The 21,931-nt window shown below is 38.1% G+C and overlaps 2 protein-coding genes across 5 annotated transcripts; both read left to right on the top strand.

Moving 5' to 3' along the window:
- The first annotated feature begins 133 nt into the window (after window positions 1–133).
- phospho2 (phosphatase, orphan 2) lies at window positions 134–2,166 on the top strand. 2 transcript variants are annotated; one of them, XM_079840196.1, is made up of 2 exons: window positions 134–224; window positions 341–2,166. In XM_079840196.1, exon 2 carries the CDS (start codon window positions 342–344, stop codon window positions 1,065–1,067), a length of 726 nt encoding a protein of 241 aa, XP_079696322.1. In that variant the 5' UTR covers window positions 134–224; window position 341; the 3' UTR covers window positions 1,068–2,166. The 2 variants fall into 2 exon arrangements, with proteins under 2 accessions (XP_079696322.1, XP_079696321.1); XM_079840195.1 differs by having other exon boundaries at window positions 139–224; window positions 336–2,166.
- A 429-nt stretch (window positions 2,167–2,595) lies between these two features.
- Window positions 2,596–20,471, top strand: ssb (small RNA binding exonuclease protection factor La). Of its 3 annotated transcripts, none has more exons than XM_079841125.1 (12): window positions 2,596–2,692; window positions 3,138–3,196; window positions 3,280–3,383; window positions 7,258–7,432; window positions 7,630–7,737; window positions 10,072–10,175; window positions 10,288–10,359; window positions 10,442–10,484; window positions 16,368–16,505; window positions 16,682–16,874; window positions 16,979–17,095; window positions 18,959–20,471. In XM_079841125.1, exons 2-12 carry the CDS (start codon window positions 3,140–3,142, stop codon window positions 19,051–19,053), a joined length of 1,206 nt encoding a protein of 401 aa, XP_079697251.1. In that variant the 5' UTR covers window positions 2,596–2,692; window positions 3,138–3,139; the 3' UTR covers window positions 19,054–20,471. The 3 variants fall into 3 exon arrangements, with proteins under 3 accessions (XP_079697251.1, XP_079697253.1, XP_079697252.1); XM_079841127.1 differs by having other exon boundaries at window positions 2,603–2,692; window positions 3,135–3,196; XM_079841126.1 differs by lacking the exon at window positions 2,596–2,692 and adding an exon at window positions 2,785–3,015.
- The last annotated feature ends 1,460 nt before the right edge of the window (window positions 20,472–21,931 follow it).

Below are 21,931 nucleotides of genomic sequence, written 5' to 3'. Positions count from 1 at the left end.
GATAATTCCGGTTTCATCTCGAATAACTGAATGAATAACTGACGAAACGGAAAACAAGAACGACCCGATATGAGTGACCAATCAGAGCGTCTCGTGAGGTTTGATTGACGTGCACCGCAGCCTATCAGAGACGGGCAGTGACTAATCATGCTTGGTGTTGTAAGCAAGTGTCTATTTTAGAATCGCTAACAAAGTCGAATAATTCACTCAGGCTGCCGCTTCAGGTCAGTACATATTTGATGTCCTCATTTCGTTACTTGACTTGTTGAGAGAGGAACGTGGAACATTTGTTTGTCGGCCGTCATGTCAATATTGTGTTTTTGTGTTATTCCCAGCGCAGAATGAAGACCTTAGTAGTGTTCGACTTCGACCACACTATAGTGGATGACAACAGCGACACATGGGTGATCCGCTGCACCCCCGACCAGACGTTACCGGACTGGCTGGAGAAGTCCTACGAGAGAGGCCGCTGGACCGAGTATATGGGTCGAGTCTTGACCTACATCGGAGAACAGTCCGTCAGCCCGGACCACATGCGCGCGGTCATGGAGAGCATCCCGTTCACCGAGGGCATGATCGAGCTCCTGACCTTCATATCCGAGAACAAGCACGACATCGACTGTATTATAATCTCCGATTCTAATACCGTCTTCATAGACTGGGTTTTGCATGCATCAGGGTTGAAGTCCGCGATAGATGACGTCTTCACTAACCCTGCAAACATAGATGCGCGCGGCTACATGAGTGTGCGCTGCTTTCACGCGCATGACTGTACGCAATGTCCTATAAACCTGTGCAAGAGGAAGGTGCTGCATGATTTCAGAGAGAATCAAGCTAAAGCCGATGTGCATTATGAGAGGATCTGCTATATTGGAGATGGAGGAAATGACTTTTGCCCCATTAAAGAATTGAGAGAAGGGGATATTGCAATGCCTAGGAAAGGATTCACCCTAGAGAAACTGTTGTGCAAAGCCATTTCAGAGGGCCCAGAAGCACTCAGTGCGAAAATCATTCCCTGGACTAGTGGCAATGAAATCCTACGGGAATTACGAGCTCTAGTTGAGTAATACAGTATTATAGGCAATATTGTGACTGACCAATAGAATATCAATATGTTTATTCTGCAGGTAATGCATTATGTGCATGTACTCCTATTATTATAGATAATTCACACAACTTAATTTACTTGATCAATTCATTTGGGCATGGTGTAATATCGGAGTTTTTGTTTCGTTGCACATTTGTCTTGGAGAGTTAAATCATAAAATAAGCTTACTGTTAGGATTTAACAGATATCTGAGGTGCTTAATATTTAATCCATTGAGGTTTGCTGTAGAACATTAAAATGAACAAATGTAAATGTTTTAACATGCTGGATAAATATTTATTTGCACGATAGAAATTTCCCTTTAATATTATCACTATACCAAATGAATGCCATTATTGTCATGATGTATGAATTAATGCAGCCGGGCTGTGGCGAAAGCCTTTAACATTGCAATCTGGTACTGCTATAAAATGAAAATAGCCTAGAAGATATAATACGAAACAGATTATTATTATTGGAAGCACTAATCTGCCTTACCATATTTTCATATATACAGTGGGCCCCAAAAGTCTGAGATCACTATGTAGTTGTGAATATTAAAACTATTTCCATAAGCAAGACGTAACATTTGAATTTAAAAAAAAATTGTATATATTTTACAGCACAATTGCTTATTTATTTCCAGATTTTCAATGTGTTCTCAGACTTTTGGCCCACGTTTTTTTTCTCCCGGGCCGTAGTAACTCGTGCTGACAGCATGTAAGGTGTCAGACTTGCTGCTCTTGATGTAGATTAACAGTGCAGTGAATGTTTCTTCTTGAATAAGCCTGAAGTTTAGATGTGTGTTGGAAATGCAGCCTGATTCAGAACGTTGTATTCAAAGCAAACAGACATGAATGGAGGACAATGTGGACTTTACTATTGGTTCATATGACCATTTACAGGGAAGCTTGCATCTGTCAGAACAAATCCATTTATATGACTGGATCATCGCCATATTCACCTTAACTGAGACCTTGTTCCTGTTAATATTTACAACAAATCTTGTGTCCTTTGTACTTGTGACACACATGTTTAGTGTCCTATTAAAAATTAATAAAAAAAAGCCATGGCCTGTCTTTTGTTTCTTTGAATAATTGCCCGTGTCGGATTGGAGGTGAAGCGAGTCCAGCACTTTGTGGAGGATGATGTGCAGAAACCTCTTAAAGTGATAGTTTACCTAAAAATTGTGTCATAATTTTCTCACCCTCATGTTGTTCAAACCCTGTGTGAGTTTATTTCTTCTGTTGAACTCAAAATAAGATATTTTGAAGAAGGTTGGTAACCAGACTGTAGCCATTGACTACCATAGTGTATTTTCCCCCCTACTATGGACATTTCAATGAGAGAAAGGAAATAAAAACAACTGAAAAATATGTAAATTAGAAATTTTAATGCGCATTCAAGTAAACTAAATAAATTATTTAACAATGACGCGTTATAAATATTTAAAAAGCTTGGAGAGGAGTGGATTCCGTGTTGTACTCAATTTCCCAGGATTCTTCACCAGTCTCTGCGTGACATCATAACAGCGCGACGCCATACTTGACTCACGTTCGGTTATCGTTTAGTGTGGCGTTTCTTTGAGATCAGACCGCAAGTAAAGTGAGTATGGTGTTTTTTGGTGGCGTTGCTTGTTTTTCCTGATATTTACTGTGTTGCAATGCTTCAAATAGCCTCGAAAACACAGCAATGACAGATTGAGCGCGCGACGTTTGTTCAGGATCATTCTGTGACATGTGGCGCGCGTGGCGTACATGCTTTATAACCACTTATAACCGACGTTGACTGCATTTATGTATATTATTAATACAGCGTGTTTTAATGATGTTGTACAGTGGGTTTATAAACTTCAAAAGAGAACATTTCAGTTAAAATAGAAACTGCTGTACTCACACGTGGTTTGAGAATCACACACTCATGTTCATGTAAATTTTTTCGTGAGAATGTAGTTTGTGATGTAATTTTTTCATAGAAAATGCAAAATAGAAATAATTTAAGTGTTAACAATTTAAGAAAGTGTCATGACCGTTTTTGTTTATCCTAGCAGAGATGGCAGACAATCAGGAAATGTCTCCTCTGGAGAAGAAGGTGGCAGACCAGATTGAGGTGAGATTGTCACAAGTATTTGATCTTTCCAAGCCTTCATTCATACCAGTGACATGAATATCAATGTTTCTGCCTGTGTTTAGTACTATTTTGGTGACCACAATCTCCCCCGAGACAAGTTTCTGAAGGAGCAGATGCAGTTAGATGACGGCTGGGTCACACTGGAGACAATGCTGAAATTTAATAGGTAATTGCAAGAGAAATGCTTCTGAATAAATCAAGTACACCTGGCTGAAGCCTGCAGAACGGGGCGGGGCTACATGCATACCTACTCAGATTGGTTCTATCTTCGCATAGATGTACTACATATGAAAATGAAATGATCGAGTGCATGTCATTCAAATCTATACGAACTGTAAAAGCTGTGCAGTTTCTCAAAGCCTTCATTATAATGTACAGAAGAGAAAACTTTAGTCTGTATCTTGCAATGTCCCTGAAATTGTTGTTTTGCTAAATTAAGCTGGTCTTTAGGCTAAGATACGAACAACCCCACAACATTTAAACAAAAATGTATTGTTGATTATCCACAGCAGGAAGGTCAGATCTGAATTATGAATTAACGGCACAATATGTAACAATTTTGGATTAAAATACCCAAAAACCACTAGAACAGTGTTATATATTTTGTTGACTTTTGTACTTCCATTATCCCAAATGTTTCCAAGAATGTTTAAATCCAGTGAAATAAGCAATTTTAACCAGGACACGGACTATGTCCGTGCGTCGCCTATCAATGACATCATACCAGTGTTATGCTTGATTTTTATAGTATTATTTTTAATATAGTATGTGTTTTATTAGACAGGTGAGCAACTGTTTGGATACATTCATCGACAGAAAAGGAATCATATAGCTCAACACAGTTCGTCTTATTGTTTAAATCTGTATTTCTTGATTTACCATGAGTAAATCAAGTAAAAATTACAAGTGTCTCATGCTAGCCGCCGAGCAAAAGCACAGAACTTTCAACACACTCAAATCTAATAGGATAAAACAGCACAACATTACCCCACATACAAATGAACGGAAGAAGCGGAAGCATTTGTCTGCAGCATAATAAAAGCTCTGCGAAGTCAATGCGCCATCAAGCTACGCCTTTTTGAATAAGCGACCTCGAGTGGCGATCACAAAAATTACATATTGTGGCTTTAAATAATGAAATGTGATTTACTTCATATCACCATAGTATGAGAAGGGAAATTTAAAAGATGTATCAGTATCGTTAAATAACATGGCAAAACTTATTTTACAGAAGGTGTTATTGGTTTTATATACGCCATGTCGGGTGCAGTTGCATGATAACTAAATGACACTGCAATGGGCTAATGTGTCTGCCTTGTTAATTTAATTTTTATGAAATGTAATTTTTCTTTACTACATTGCAAAGCATTTTGTCCTCCACCTCAATTCAGAAAAAAATGCTGTTCATCGTTATTTTAAAGTGAAGAAATCAAGATCTTCTCCAAGACCCGATAGTGATGTCCGTTTCGTGAGCTAATCTGTTCAGCAGATTTTTTTTTTTCATTTAACTGCAGGGCTCCAGACTGCGACTAAAAGGTTGCATTTGCGACCAAAAATATTAATTTGCGAGTGATTATTTTTGCTGAGATCGCCATTGGCGACCAGTCTTGTTGTGTGTTGACGTAATAAAATGAGACGACGCACAGCAAAGTTACAGAGGAATAAACCTTGCTGAGTCGTAGCGCCAAAATACGCGTCAGAAACGGATGTCAAAACGGAAAATATCATGCTTTTTCAAAGCCCTTATCAACAACACTGACGGCTGTGCCAACCGGAGAGAGATAGAAAGCGACAGAGATGTGTCCATGAATGAATATCCAAGTACCCTACTCTACTTGTAAAAGTGCAGGAAGGCTGTGTGGACGCCAACTAATAAGTAACAATTCTCGTTTTTAATTGATACTGATACTTATTCTCAATATATTTTACTCTTATTAAACTTTTCTGTTACTGCCTTAACTTCACAGGAATACGCAAAACGTATCACCGCCCTGCCCGACGGGCTATTTTAAATAGTGAATAAAATTCCTTTCTTGCTTTGAATTGTTGACTCTCTTAACTTGTTGTCTGAAGGAAAAATAAGATCACGGATGTTTTTGATCATGCTTATTTGTCCGCAGTGAAGTTTAGCGGCTGTATGTGCGTGGATATTTTTGAGTGTGTTTGTGATGAGCTAATCACAACATTGTAAATAGTTACGGGTGGATGAGAGATAAATAATTAATGTGTTGATATTATTAAAGACACGGAACTCTCATTTCACTGTAAAACACAACAAACGTGCGTCACTCTTTCACTTTCAAAACCAGCGTCTATTCAGGGAAAACAAATCAAGGATAAGATATGCTTAGAGCACCTCCTAGTGGACAGTATATATAACGCAAAGGAAAAATCCTACATGAGATATTGCTCAAAAATTTAACAGTTTTACCTAAAAAAATATACACTAACTTAATAAAAATGATTCTGATAAGAATTGTCCAACATAGTGATTGGAAATATCAACATGTTTAAAACTTTTTTCTTCAGGCTCCAAATTTACCAAATTAACAAAAGGAAGGAAATAAAGTAAAGTAAAATGTGGGAGCGTTTTAGTGAAGTAGTTTAACAAGACAAATCAAGTGTTGGGTAGCCTATGTGATGTGTAACAGCTGTGAAGCGCTCTATGTATATGACAATAAATTAAAGCCTATAGTGGAGAAAACTGCGAAAATCGCTCTGTGTGGTGTTGTTAAAATGTTAAGAGGCGCATGGATTTAAGTTGTTTCAGTTCTACACAGGCAAAAAAGACAAAAAAAATGTTTTTTTACTTAACCTGTTGTCTTAATGAGAGAGAATGGAAGAAGCCAAAAATGAAATTCACCACCGCCCATATAATTGCGCATGAAAAGTTAATGCGTTTATTCTTTTGTGGCACTTGAAAAAATTATTTGGCGCCTACGTTTTTCCCTTATAGGAGCCAATGGCTCCTTAATTGATATTTTTGTCTGGAGCCCTGTAACTGGTTCACCAATAAAATAAAAATGTGTGATTTCGCTGATCCAGAAGATTAAACTTGCAGCCGTTAAAAGCGAGTCAAGATCCAGGAGTAATATAACATTCTCAGATCAAGTGTGCTCCTAATAATGCGTAGCAATGGTCATAGTTTTAGGTCTATCTTATTTGTGTCGCATTAGAAACCTTTCTTTTACTGGAGTGATATTTTATTAGTGTTTCTCTACTTTAACTTAGGTATGGGGTTTGTATACACTGTCCACCACTAATAAACGTTTCATAACTAATTTCTCTTGCCATTGCGGGATGTAGGCTAATGTTATATTGTCTGTTCATTATTGTGAAGACAACTCCGAACACATTTCCATCATGTATGCCTATGAAAGACAACCAAGCCGATCAGAGTATGTATGGGGCGGAGCAACATGTTTAGCCCCTCCCCTTATGGAGGCTGCAGTCAGTTCATTATCGCATAAAAGGGAATTGTAAATACGGAAGCTGAAAAATGAAAATGATGTCATTATTTAATAACCCTCATGTCATGCCAACCCTGTTTTTTGTGTGTGTGTGTAATACTATAATTTTTGACTTTTGACTACACACTCCTCAAATCCTTATGACAGTTCAAATGGGCTGTAAAGCTCCTAAAAGGATAGAAAAAAGCACCATAAGCTTCATCATGCACAATGATATATACTGCATGCTCTTATGGAGCCATGTGATAGTTTTGTGTGCGGAACAGAGAAATTTCGTTCACAAATGTCATTCTCACATGCATTCAAATTTACATGTGGCCCCTTTGTATGCGTTGTGCGTAACAACAGAGAATTACATTTCAGAGTTGCAATGGTGAGTTTACAGTCAAAATAAGAGCTTACATTTTGGTGTGTTTCTCACACAAAGCTATCATACTGCTCCAGAGAACTCTGTGTATTGCACAATTCGTATGAATTACTTTCATGAAAAAATAGGTACATGATGTTTCTTCATTGTGTCAGTCCACTTAACTTTGCTGCGGGTGTCCCATTTTGTATTTGTCCTCACAGACTAAAGATCCTCACGTCAGAGACGGCTGTCATTGTTGAGTCGCTACAGAAATCTAAAACGGGTCTGCTGGAGCTCAGCGAGGACAAAACCAAAATAAGGCGAAACCCGAGCAAACCTCTTCCAGAGAACAATGAGGAATACAGGGACGCGCTCAAACACAAATCCATCTACATGGTGAGCGAATGGGAACAATGACATTAAGTCCTCTTTCTCTCTAAAACAAACAGCTTATAATAATATTTGAACATGTCTAGTCCTCTGTAAAACTGGGACATGTTGTCTTGTTTTTGCACTGCAGTACAATTGTACAATAGGATACTTTACCCACATGCTGCTTTTTGTTGACAGTTGTTAATGTTTAAATTCAACAGAAAGGTTTTCCTCTTGAAACTACGCTGGACGAGGTGAAAGAGTGGCTCGCTGATAAAGGCACAGTCGAGAACATCTACATGAGGAAAGGACCCCAGAAGACTTTCAAAGTAAGGGTTTTAAGAAAGTCGGGATCTTTTTTTTTAATCCAACATCTAGTTTTAATGAAAATTAATTAGGGCTGTGTTGAAAAAATCGATTCACCAATTCTGAATCGATTTTCATATTAATTTCTAAAGATCGATCTGTAACTCAGAGGATCGATTTAATAATAGGCTTACATTTTAATTTGCCGCGTCACAGAATTCACGCATTCGCGCGAGGTGGAAGGACATTAAAACAACGAACATGGCATCTTTGAAAACTCCAGAAACGCTAAAAGCTGCGATCTGGCAGATTGTGGTTTCTCTTGATTTCAGGCGTTTATCCTCCGAAGCCGTACAGGGTGCGTCCCTGCTGCTTCAGCGCGTACACAACATCCATGGCGGTGACGGTCTTTCTCTTGGCGTGCTCGGTGTAGGTCACGGCATCGCGGATCACGTTCTCCAGGAACACCTTCAACACTCCGCGGGTCTCCTCGTAGATCAGACCGGAGATGCGCTTGACACCGCCGCTGCGAGCCAGACGACGGATGGCGGGTTTGGTGATTCCCTGGATGTTATTGCGCAAAACTTTACGGTGACGCTTTGCGCCTCCTTTAACTTTACGATCTTAATGTCAATTCTTAATGTCATTTTTAATAATACATCAGGTGCGCGTCTAAATAATTGTATATATGTTTAGGGGGGGGGGGGGGGGGGGGCTTTATCATAAGCCTTAATAAAGGCCATATGATGCGAAGCCATGTGTTTGTGTAAGAAAAATATCCATATTTAAAACTTTATAAAGTAAAATATCTAGCTTCCCCCAGACCTGAAAACGCGTAACTGGTGTGCAATGTCGTCAGATGTAGCGTAAGCATTTTGCTCTGCGAGAGGTGCTACACTTTTTCCGTAAGTTGAATACGGACGGCATTCTGGTGGAAGCTAGATATTTTACTTTAAAAAGTTTTAAAAATGTATATTTTTCTTACACAAGCGCATCATAATGCTGCGCTCACACCAAACGAGAATAGAGCGTCTACCGCGTCTAGTTGGACGCTTGAACATTTTTAATCCATTCGTGCGTACACAACGAATTGGACGCGCATATAAATTGAGAGTTTGAAGCTAAATAGATGCACGTTCAAGTCGCTCCAGGAGAAATATGTCATAAAACACCACTCTGCCTCTTTTCATTTTCATTAGAAATGTATATTAAACATTAATAGCCACACAAATGTGGTCCAGGCAAACTCCTACATTATCTTCACTGCATGTGTATTTAAATATCCTTAAAAAAATAGTTATCAAACTTCTCTTTGCCCTCAGTCAAAACGTTTTGGCAGACAACAAATTATAGATTCATGAGACCAAAGATCGCCCGTTAGATCCACACAAGACGAACCAATACAGGACATCAGAGCCAGCGGCAAACGTCAGAAGGACTGGCCGAGGAAAGGCTGCTCTCGCCGGGGTTAATAAGCGCGGAGTGCCTGGTGATCGCCTGGATCTCACAACTCCAAAAAACGCAAGAATATTTAAAAAAAAATAGGCGCTCTCTTTATACATAAACCACAGATTTGAGCTTTAAACAACTACATTCTCAACTGATAGTCTTAACCTCATTTTGTGACACAATAGTAGTATTTTTAAATTATGCAGGGTTTCTCGTCACGTCACTTTACCACGTGACCACAGCAAGCAGGCTCCTGATTGGTTAACGTGACGCGAATTGACGCTAAAGTTAAAAATGTTCAACTCAGGCGTCAGGCGCGAATTCGCTTCAAACGCGTGGATGCACAAAAAGCACCACTCGTGCACAACGCGCGTATCGTGCAAGGCTCTCAATTCACGTCATTCGCACTAACTGTATGCGCGAATGAGGCGGAATCGCGTCCATCGCGAAACGCGCTTGACGCGCTGCAGGACCTCCAGACGCGCGTCAACCTGCCTTTCCATTGACTTAACATGGAAATCACTCAGACGCTCTATTCGCGTTCGGTGTGAACGCTGCATAAGGCCTTTATTAACCCCGCCCTGAGCCGTGTGAAGTAGTTATATGATGGATGGAGGCACTTTTATGGACTTTTAAACAATTCACTGCCATTATAAAGCTTGGATGAGTCAGGACATTTTTAATATAACTCTGCTTTTATTCGTCTGAAAGAAGAATGTCATATAGGATGACTAGAGGGTGAGTAAATCATGGGATAATTTTCATTTTTCAATGAACTAACCCGATCTACAGGTCTGAAAACGCCCTTAGTTAACACCGGGATGGATTAAATTTATATATGAATAAATGTAGCTATGTTCTGTTTACCTGATCAAAACCGAGGTCTATACTGTTGTTGTCGCCTGCAGGGATCAATCTTTGCGGTTCTAGAATCTGAAGAGGCTGCCAAGGCTTTTGTCGAACGTGCCGATGTCAAAGAATACAAAGGGAACGAGATGATCGTCTTGATGAAGTAGGTGCCTTTGCAGTTTAGTTCCTCATTTAGCATTGCATGTTTACCTAGTAACTGAATGGCATTGAATAAACTGGTGTTAGAGGCGTTAACCTTTGACCTCTGTCTGTAGAGAGGCCTACTTTTCTAAAAAGATAGCAGAGAGGAAGCAGAATCGTGTGGAAGCAAAATCTAAAGCAAAAAGGTAATGCACAACACTACATATATTTTACTAATAAGGGAGATGAGATCTAAAATGTTATAATTGGTAAACCTTTGCATTTCAGTGAAAAGGAAGACAAGCAGAAACAAGCTGAGGAAGAAGAGCTGGTGAGTTTCATGCAGAAACGCAAATAAAACAAGTTATCAGATGTGTTTGTGTTAAAGAGGTCCTACTATGATTTTTTGACATTTTCAAGTCGTCACCTTTATATAGCGCTTTATTCAATACAGATTGATTCAAAGCAGCTTTACAGTGATGAACGGGAAAATAACGATTCAGTGATGCGAACAATTCAATTCTTCTGTAAAGCAACTCTAAAAAGACAACAGTAAACAATCATTGTTCAGTTGAAATCAGTTCAGTGTTGATTCATTAGTTCAATAACTGTGTAAAGTACATCAATTATGAAATTAGTTAATCTTATTTATCATAATTCGATTAATTATATGAAATTGCTGCTTAGAGCTTTGGCTGTAACAAGAGATACAACACTCTTTGAATCACAGTTTTGAATTAACATGTCGTCGTTATAGAACAGCTAAAGCTATATATATATATATATATATAAGCACATTTTTGTACCAAATGCAATAGGTCTTCTGAATAAGGGGTAGGATATGTGAGTATTTTACCTTATGTATTGTGGATGTTGTGTATTGCTATGTTTTGTAGATGTTGTGTATTGTTAATTGTACTGTGATTGTATGGCGAGGCCAAAGACTATTCAGCCAAGGCTGGACAATAAAATCTGCTGAAAACAGTGATGTCATCCAGCTAAGTTGAGTTCACATCCAATAGTGTCAGTGCAGTCAAATCAGTTATATTGTTGAATATTAAGTGTCCCCAACTAAGCACGCTAGAGGCAACACTGGCAAGGAACCCAAACTTCATCAGGTGACAGAAATGATGAAAAAAAACTTAGGAACGGCAACAAACAAGCACGGTGTGATTATAATTCAGGCTGCATCACACGTCAGGTTGTTGATCGGTAGCACTCAAAATATTTCATCCAGTTACTTCTGCTTGAAGATCGGATTCATCACGCTGGTATGGAGATGAAGCTGGCCATAGGGGTCTGTGCAGAGGGCTTGTCTGGTTCTTGTGGTCTTTGCTGAGGATCTTTTCCCGATGGCTGTCGTGTCTGCGGGGTCTTCACAGGGGATTGTTCTAGTAGACACGGTCTCTACTGACATTCAGGGCTGCGTTGTGGTCGTGTCTAGGTGCAGGTCCACCATCTGATCTGGATATGGACTGGATCCTGCTGACTATGGTAACCTCGGGAAAAGGATGAGACAGACTAATATTAGTGTAGATGCCAGTCAATGTAACAAGTACATCAGGTGTTATGGGAAGTGCTCCCAGTTCTGGTTGACCTAATTTATGCAGCCTAACAGTCCTTTAATGGATTTGAATGGACTTGAATGGATTTTGTTGTGTGTATGCTAGGGAAAAGAGAGGGATCTTTAATCTAGATTTAAACTGACAGAATGTGTCTGCCTCCCGAACAACACTAGGAAGATGGTTTTAGAATTTTGAGATCGCCATAGACACGAGACTATAACGTGTTAAGAGCTCGCTGAATTACTGAGTAGCTAAACCATTTAGTGCTTTGTAAGTAATTAGCAAGATTTTAAAATATATGCAATGTTTAATAGGGAGCCAATGCAGTGTTGACAGAACTGGGCTAATATGGTCATACTTCCTGGTTCTAGCGTTTTCTAGTCTATGCATTTTGGACCAGCTGGAGTTTGTTTATTAAAGGGTTAGTTCACCCTAAAATGAAAATTCTGTCATTAATTACTCACCCTCATGTCGTTCGACACCCGTAAGTCCTCCGTTCATATTCGGAAAACAAATGAAGATATTTTTGTTGAAAGCTGATGGCTGAGAAAGGCTTCAGATAGGCCTCCATTGGCATTCAGTACATTAATACTCCCAAGACCCAGAAAAGGCACTTAAAACATTGTTACAAAGTCCATCTCACCACAGTGACTCTACAATAATTTTACGATGCGACGACAATAGTTTTTGTGCGCAAAAAAAAAATCAAAATAACACCTTTATCCAACTTGTTCTTGTCTTCCGTGTGTGCCTCCACGACGCATGCGCGAGAATATGACGTATCGCCGGCGTTCGGGAATCCATGAAATGCACACTTTAGTCCCATTTTGAGAACTACGCCGAGATCTAAAGCACAATCAATGTAGAATCCAACAGCTTAGACACGCGTGTCTTCCTCTGCTTGTAAACAAATCGCTTCTGGGTCATCTGTCCGAACGCCGGATCTGCGTCATATTCTCGCGCATGCGTCGTGGAGGCACACACGGAAGGCAAGAACAAGTTGGATAAAGGTGTTATTTGGATTTTTTTTTGCGCACAAAAACTATTGTCGTCGCATCGTAAAATTATTGTAGAGTCACTGTGGTGAGATGGACTTTGTAACGACGTTTTAAGTGCCTTTTCTGGGTCTTGGGAGTATTAATGTACTGAATGCCAATGGAGGCCTATCTGAAGCCTTTCTCAGCCATCAGCTTTCCACAAAAATATCTTCATTTGTTTTCCGAATATGAACGGAGGTCTTACGGGTGTCGAACGACAAAAGGGTGAGTAATTAATGACAGAATTTTCATTTTTGGGTGAACTAACCCTTTAAAGGGATAGTTCACCCAAAAACGAAAATTTGATGTTTTTCTGCTTGCATCCAAGATGTAGGTGTCTTTGTTTCTTCAGTAGAACACAAATGAAGATTTTGAACTCCAACCATTGCCGTCTGTCAGTCGTATAATGCATGTGAATGGGGTCTAATTCTATTAGAGTAAAAAAACATGCACAGACAACTTCAAATTTAACCCTGCGGCTCGTGACGACACATTGATGTCTTAAGACACGAAACGATCGGTTTCTGCGAGAAACCGAACGGTATTTATGCTATTTCACCTCATATCAGACGAATGTCATCAGCTCTCCAGACCGCCATAACTTCCTGCGAAATAACCGATCGTTTAATGTCTTAAGACATCAATGTGTCGTCATGAGCCGCAGGGTTTAATTTGAAGTTGTCTGTGCATGTTTTTTTTACTCTAATAGAATTAGACCCCATTCACATGCATCATACGACTGACAGACGGCAACGGTTGGAGTTAAAAATCTTCATTTGTGTTCTACTGAAGAAACAAAGACACCTACATCTTGGATGCCTTGGGGGGTAAGCAGAAAAACATCAAATTTTCGTTTTTGGGTGAACTATCCATTTAAGTGTGCAGGACAACCACTCAGTAGAGCATTACAATAAAGCCTTGAGTTCACGAACACAGGAACTAATTTTTCTGCATTTGTCATTAAGAGACTATGTTGTAATTTAGATATATTTTTAAGACCGTTTTACAGATGCTAGAAATGTGGCTTTTAAATGAAAGCTTGGTATCAAAGAGCACACCCAGGTTCCTAACTGATGACGAGGACTTGACAGAGGAGCCATCAAGTGTTAGACTGTATTCTAGGTTATTACATGCAAAGGTTTTTGGTCCAATAATTAGAATCAGTTTTTCCAGAATGACTAGTCATCCAATTTTTTTTTTTTATATCAGCTAAGCATTCTGTCAATCTTGTCAATTGGTATGTTTTGTCAGGGCGCAAACAAATATAGAGCTGAGTATCATCAGCATTACAGTGAAAACTAACCCCATGCTTCTTAATTATATATCCCAAGGGTAGCATGTACAAGGTGAAAAGCAACGGTCCTAGTACTGAGCCTTGCGATCGATATGACACCTCATTTACTACTACAAATTGAGTATGGTCAGATAAGTAAGATTTGAACCATGCCAATGCAATTCCGCTAATGCCAACATAATTTTCAAGTTTATTCAAAAGAACATTGTGGATGAAATCAAATGCAGCACTAAGATCCAGTAACACTAATAAAGAGATACAACCACGGTTGGATGATAACAGCAAATCATTTGTAACTCAGAGCTTAGTACTGTGATGCGGTCTAAATCCTGATGGCAAATCCTCACAGATACCATTTCTTTCTAAGAAGAAACATAGTTGTGAGGACACTGCCTTTTCGAGTTTTTTTTTTTTGACAGAAAAGGGAGATTTTAGAACGGTCTGTAATTAACCAATTCTCTAGGGTCAAGTTGTTGTTTTTTTTATGAGAGGTTCAATAACAGCCACCTTAAAAGTTTTTGTTACATATCCTAATGATCCTAATGTCAATTTTCATGTCTGTCTTGAGTACCTATAAAGTAGTATTGCATCCTTCATATCTCTGAAAAGTATTTAGTTTTATTATATTTATAAAAGAAAGATAGGCTGTACCGAGTCTTTCTGAAAACAACCGAGCGGTTGGAGGCCTATCGTTCGGGCGGAGCTAAAGAATCACGAGCGCGCGCAGCTATTGCGTTTGGAGCGTCTGAAAGCTCTGACATCCTTAAACGTGGAGAAAAAAACATTATCCTAAATAAACCATTGAGATCAATCAGATTTAGCCATACATATATGATCCAGAATCAGATCTAGAGGCTGAAATTGAACAGGAGAAGCAGCAACGATGACTACAGCAGGACGTCTCTATGGTATGTACTGTAACTGTAACTGTAAATTATATACTTGCTTAGCGGCTTGTCATGCTCACGAGTTTTACAACATTTGTGTGTGCTTACTCGTGGTTTATGAGGACATCATTTGGTTTATGGACTGTATGTGATTTAATGATAGCAGTAGCAAGTGGAACGGTTTACATAGAAAAACAATGGAATAGCAGCGCATTTGAATGTACGAGTCGATAGCTAACAACACAAAGACATTTGAAGCAGTTTGACTCACCGCCTGCACCCAACTCACAACTGTGACCTTGATCGCTGGGACTGCTCCATCTTTCAGCATTAGACAAGCTACAAATCCGGAGTTGAACCGTACCTTGTTTATAAACCATTGTCGACGAAATTCAGGGAACAAACCAAAAACTAAACTCCATCCACTGTCCCATTAACGCTGGGTTCTTTGGGAAGCTGTGCAGGGTTGTCTTGCCCTGACAGCCAAAAACACACTTCTTTGGTGACATTGTTGATTTCGTGAAGTCCTGTGACTGCAGCGCAGACAGCTTCCCTAAAGCGTTTGCTCTCTCGCCGCGCGCGAGAGAAGAGCCTGTACGGCCCGAACAAGGACATTCTGCCCTGTCTAACGTCAGAGAGACCCATACTCGAAAAAAAACTTTCCGAAACTTGTGAGAAACCAGAAGTTTTTTTGACACAGAAATACTCCATCAAACGCCCAACTTTTTTTTGGGAAACTTTGTCCATATTTAGCATGAGAATACAAGTCTTTAACAGTGTAAAAAGCTCCGTATGCATGAATCAGCATTTCACCCCCCTTTAAGATGATGATCTATGACTTCTGGAAACATCTCTTTCAGTAGTTTAGTTAGTATAGGGACTAACATACATGTTGTTTTTGAAGTTTAGACAATTCTTCCTCTCCTTTAGCAGTGAATGAATGGAATTTTAATTTCAAATTTCTTTTTGTCTGAAAAGTTACAAAGCACAAAGTCACTCCAAATGAGGCTTTTCTCTATACCAGTGCGCAATGTTTCTGAACTCCCTGAAATGCATCTATTGTAGTTGTGAGTCTTCTTTCGGGAACGAACACATCACAATATTCCTCATTTAAATAATTCCTGCCGAAGGCATGTGCTAAATAAAGGGGTGAGGCCTGGTTGAGTTAGTAGTGTATTGAAACCTATGCTAAGCGGCATTTCCAACACAGGCTAGAAGCAGTTGACCAATCACAACACACTGGTCCAACCGACCAATCACAGCACATTGTTGCAAAAGAAGAAAAAGTGCAATGTCAAAAATGTGACAAATGTTTTGTTTTTTTTTTAAACGAAGCAAGAACGCCTATTCTAGTGGACCCCAAAAACAAAATGAAGACTAAAATGGGCATAATGAGTCCCCTTTAATAATATCACTCTTCTGTTTACCCAGAAATCCCTGAATGATCAGAGAGGCTGTCTGCTGAAGTTTTCTGGTGAATTGGGTCAGACCTCGAGAGAGGATTTCCACGCGGTCTTCTCTGATCATGCCCAGATCAAATGGATTGATTTCACCAGAGGAGCAAAAGAGGTGAGAACAGGGAATGCTTCGCAAATTACTGTAATAAAATCATACAAATAAAATAAATCATTTGATGTATACCTTATAAAACTAATCATATAAAAATATACATAAACAGATCAATCGTTTGATTTATACCTTAAATATGTCGTCTTCCATTCATTTTTTGTCTTTGTCCTTTTCAGGGCACCATCCTGTTCCACTCAAACGCCAAGGAGGCCCTGCAGAAAGTCCGCGAGGCTCGGGGTGGGGACGATCCGAAGGTTAAAGACCAGGTTGTTAAGTGGGAGATACTTGAGGGAGACACCGAGATGGAGATGCTGAAGAAAATCATTGAGGATCAGCAAGAGTCCATGAACAGACGCAGAGGAAGCAGAGGTAATTCACAGGACACAATAAAGACACATACAGGTATTTTAACCCATATGATCTCACTTTTTAAAACATTTGCACTTATTTCACGCCGTATCCTATAATTGCAGGAGGTCACAGAGGTCGTGGAAGAGGCAGGGGAGGCCGCAGAGACCGAGGAGGAAGAGAACAGACCCAGTTCAAGGGAAAGAAGACCAAATTTGATAGTGATGAAGAGGGAGATGAAGGTAAAAGAAACATTCTCCTGTCCTTTTCTCATTGATTGATGTCACAAGTGTTTTTTATTTTATTTTTTATAATTTAAAATAAAATGGTTACAATTTATTTTAAGGTGTCTTTGTTACCCTGTAATTATACATTTAAGCACTGAGTAACATTAAAGGGTTAGTTCACCCAAAAATGTAAATTCTGTCATTTAATTACTTACCCTCATGTCGTTCGACACCCGTAAGACCTCCGTTCATCTTCGGAACACAAAGATATTTTAGTTGAAATCTGATGGCTCAGAAAGGCCTCCATTGGCACAATGCACTGTAAACTCTCAAGACCCATAAAAGGTACTAAAGACGTCGTTACAAAGTCCATCTCACTACAGTGGTTCTACAATAACTTTATGAAGCGACGAAAACCTAAATAACGACTTGTATAGTGATGACCGATTTCAAAACAATGCATCATGAAGCTTCGAAGCGTTATGAATCAGTGAGTCGATTCAGCGGTTTGGATCGCCAAAGTCACGTGATTTCAGTTTGGCGGTTTGACACGTGATCCGAATCATGATTCGACTCGCTGATTCATAACGCTTATTTTTCTTATTTTCTACCCAAAAGTTTCATTCAAACTGGAAGCCAGAGGGCGCCCTCGAGCAGAAACTCCACATTTGCCTCAGAGAAGTAAATCCCTTTGGGAAATCCCTGATGTGAAGCTTGCACTGTATGCTGAATAAAACGAGGATAGAAACGCTTTGACTGATTAAACATGAAGATAATACTTCTGCGACAAGATATGGTGTATTTGACTTCTCGGGTATTTTCATAATAATAAAGTATGCAGTGCTGATTGACATTCTGTGATAAGAAGCCACATCAGCTCGACTGACGATATGAAGTGAGTTAAAACCTGTTATTAAACGTTGTATTTGGTTGGACAACAGGTTTATGAACGCTTCGCATTACTAGTTTGTGAAGATGTTTGACGCATGTTGCTTTTTCAAATGCACGTTAGAAGCGACTCAAACTCGCAGTGCTTTCAGACAGAGCTGTGTTTACTGATCACAGAGCCGCTCTTCACTGACACGCTGGGCATTTATTTATTTCATTAAAATCGCAGCCTTTGCGCTTTCATAATCACACATAAGCCAAATCGCAATTTGCGGTTCGATTTCAATTAATCGTGCAGCTCAAGTTGTTACTGTCATAAGTTATTACTATAGCAACTACATGTGACGTATATAACAATGACACTGTCAAATAGTGTTACCAATAAAATACTATAATGAAATTGGTTTTAAATGTATGATTATTATTAATAATGTTTTATTTTTTCTTATTTTATTTTTTTTTACCTCCAAGTTCTCATGCCTAGTAATATTTCTTTTTTAAAACCATTTAGAGGTGTAATTATTTTCTGTACTTAAGACATAGTCTGACAAAAATCTTCATTATTGTTATAAATTACAATAATAATAATAATTATAATTATTATTATTAATATATTATAATTAAGCTTATTTTGTTTTTAATAATTGCGTCACTCTGTTCTGTAGGCAACACCTAAAGATATTATTCCTGATTGATGACTTTGGTCAGACAGTTTTAAACACTACAACTCAAAACTATATAGAACTGTGTTGTTTGTTTTTTGTGTGTTTAGTTTTTTTGCATGGCCTTTTGTGTTTCTAGCATTGACATTGTAGCAAAGAAATGTAACTGTATTAGTTATTGTTTGAATTAAAAAAAAAAGAATAAAAGAGTGTATTTGAGGATGACATTTCCACTGGTCAAGTGTTGAGTAAATGATTGCTGAGTTTTCTGTTTTCATATGACTGATGTCAAACTCAAAGCAATGTGTTTTCCCCTTTTCCCCAACAGAACCCGCCAGTCCAAAGAAGAGACCTCTTGATTCTAACGGGCAGGATAATGAAGCACCGGTTTCCAAACAAGCAAAAAGCGAGAATGGTTCTTAAGGGCAAAGAGCCGTGGCCTTACTTTTATACTGTAGATGTTCCCTAAAATCAAGAGATCTGGAAAATGCATTCTCAGACTACTTCTGTCAAAGGCTATAAGCTGCACAAAAGCTTTATGCCACACTTTACCCCTAAACTCTTCATGAAAAAGGCATCATGCATCAAATTCTAATGGAATTCTTTTCTTTGAACAAACATAATGGATGCCTGAATGCTGTTTATTTATTTGCTATGTACACACTTATGATTGTTGGTATGATTTAAGATCTCATATGCAGCTTTATAAATGTGTTTTCAAAATCTATTCAGCTTAAACAGTTTGCTGGTAGCGCTTGTATAACTATTGACATCTTTTTATGCGTTCTTTCATTCCTAGAGCTGTGATAGTCTGCTTACTCTGCACCGATTGTTTTCAGCTTTATTAAGGAGCTGATTATTGGTTCTGACAGCATTTGTATGCAATACTGTATTATTGTAGAATGTTTGAGGCCTACAAGTAAACCTGTTAGGGTTTTGGAAATGTTTGAATTTTTAGTCTTAAGCCAGTTTTTTTCCCCCATTAATGAAAACCTATTTTCCTCCTGTTAGAATATTCCATTGGTTTTGTCACTTGCACAAAAGTAACAAGATAAGTGTGTGGTATCCTTATTTCTTTTTATACGTTGCTGTGAAGTTACTTCAAGTGGTTACAGAGGCATGTAGGTCTGAATAGTTTTCATTTAAGAGTAATTAATTTTGACTGAAGATTTTTTTTAAATCACTTTTTCTTTATCACAGCAACAGAAACGTGTCTCTTAATCTAAAGTGCTGTTTTAGATGCCATGCTTCATATTTAGTCCATCAGGGCTTCAACAAGCACTCGTTTTTTTCCTTGTTTTTTACTGTATCTCATATGTGTTGAGTTGAATATTACACACATTTAGAATTTCAATAAAGATCTTGAAAATCAAAACTGTAATATGTTGTTTTACCTGGATATGGCCAGTATTGATGCAGTAGCTAATAAAATAAAATATAGATTTAATGATTTTAATCGTTTTGATTAACCAAATCAATTGTTTAGTCTATTTTATTATAACTTTGTTCATTATCCAATAAATCGCGATAAGCTTGTTACTTTATTTTTGTTAAGCTGGGAATAGCCTACACTGTGCGATTTTCGTCCGATTTCGAGCGACTCTTTTTTTGGGTCGGGCCGATATTCAGCTTTATCGTGCGTCGTTTGTCGTGAGGTGTTTGTGCAGTGTTCAGGGGGAAACGAGAGGCGACAAACCTCTCCCGAACGGCAATCGGATGGTCGGATGAATTTCTGGCATGTCCTCGTGAGGTGAAGCTGAAGCAGAGCTAGGAACTGATTGCTCTCTCATCACTGCGCCTGCGTGAAAGCAGAAGTTGAACAATTGCATCTTTAATGCAGCAAGAAAGAAAACGAAAAGAGGGAGATCTTTCAGTTCTGTAGGCAGTTATCAAATAGCAGCAATTTAGCAAACTGTTGCTTGCCTCCAGTTCGTGTTGTAAAATGGATAATCTAAGACGTTCAAACCACCGTGTTTAGCCTATCGGTGCCTCGTTTATTCATTTAACTTTGAACATTAACTTACTTGTTTTACTTTCACAAATTATTTTATTTAATATTTACTCAATTTTATTATCATGGGAAAAATGTGAACCGTTGTCCATCATTTGACGAAAGAAAAGAATGACAAAATGTCACGGCATAATATAGATTTTTTTTCTTTTCGCTTTAAATCATGAAGGCGAGTCAGTGGATATATCACGCGAAAGTCGGTGAAAGTGAAATCTGACGAGATTTTTTACAGAAACGATTTCATTTCGATGTGGATCCTTGTGTCTTTTGCTCTTCTTTTCCTGAAACACTTGATCATTTATTTTTTTTATTGTGGTATTACTTCTAAATTTAGGTTTGATATAGCTGGATGTCAGTAAGAATGGAGACAATAATTCCTATAACCCTAAAAGATGTCCTCTTCTTTAAATGTGATTTAAATTCATCCTTCTCTGATACTGTAAATTTTGTTTTATTAATGTGTAAATATCATATCCATACTTGTAAATGGACAAAATGTAAGCCCTCATTTAATTTATTTCTATGTGAGTTTGTTAATATGTTTCAGAGCTTCAAATGTTTCAAGAAACATAATTATTGTAGATTTTTATTTATTTATTTTACCATTTTGTCTCGACCCTTGTGCCTTTTTTATTTTTATTTATTTATTTATTTTTTATTTTATTCCTGCGTAAAGTCAAATTCTGTGTTTATTCTAATGGAAGTGTCTTACATTGTTGGTTGTTCCCTGTCTTATGTATATATTGCAATAAAAAAAAAAAAAAAAAAAATATATATATATATATATATATATATATATATATATATATATATATATATATATATATATATATATATATAAAGAATATGAAAAAAAATATGTAGCCTATAACTGTCTTAATTTATATTCTTAATATTTCTCTTGTGGCCCATATTGTGAAACAAATTAGAAGAGAAGTAGGCCCATTTCGTGTTAAGTTGTTTTTTACATAAAGCTGCTCTTACTTTCTGATAATATTATTGCAGTGTTATGACATATTATAGACTGATAAGCATTTTAACAGGGCTCTCAAGTTTTGAACTGAGTTCAGAGTGAGATTTTGGCGACGGCAGCAGGGGTTTGGGTGGGGAAGCCGTCAATCTCGGCTGTCAATCATGACGTCGCATCCCCGTTTTTATAGCATCAAATAACTAACTAAAACTAAGCTTATTTAAAAAACGAACACTTGAAATGAAATCATCGTAATAAAAACTTCCTTAAATGACAGAAACCATCTGTAGGAAACAATTATTTGAAGAGTAATTGAATTG

The sequence above is a fragment of the Gobio gobio genome, assembly GCF_949357685.1.
Source record: "Gobio gobio genome assembly, chromosome: 17".
NCBI lineage: Eukaryota > Metazoa > Chordata > Actinopteri > Cypriniformes > Gobionidae > Gobio > Gobio gobio.
This window is presented reverse-complemented; position numbering and strand designations above follow the sequence as displayed.

What these genes read in the sequence shown, in the direction of transcription:
- ssb (XM_079841125.1), top strand. Translation starts at nt 3,140, where the DNA reads ATGGCAGACAATCAGGAAATGTCTCCTCTGGAGAAGAAGGTGGCAGAC. An exon ending in GAGATGATCGTCTTGATGAA is followed by an intron (nt 10,176 to 10,287) that starts GTAGGTGCCTTT and finishes CTCTGTCTGTAG; the next exon opens with AGAGGCCTACTTTTCTAAAA. An exon ending in TGATGAAGAGGGAGATGAAG is followed by an intron (nt 17,096 to 18,958) that starts GTAAAAGAAACA and finishes TTTCCCCAACAG; the next exon opens with AACCCGCCAGTCCAAAGAAG.
- phospho2 (XM_079840196.1), top strand. Translation starts at nt 342, where the DNA reads ATGAAGACCTTAGTAGTGTTCGACTTCGACCACACTATAGTGGATGAC.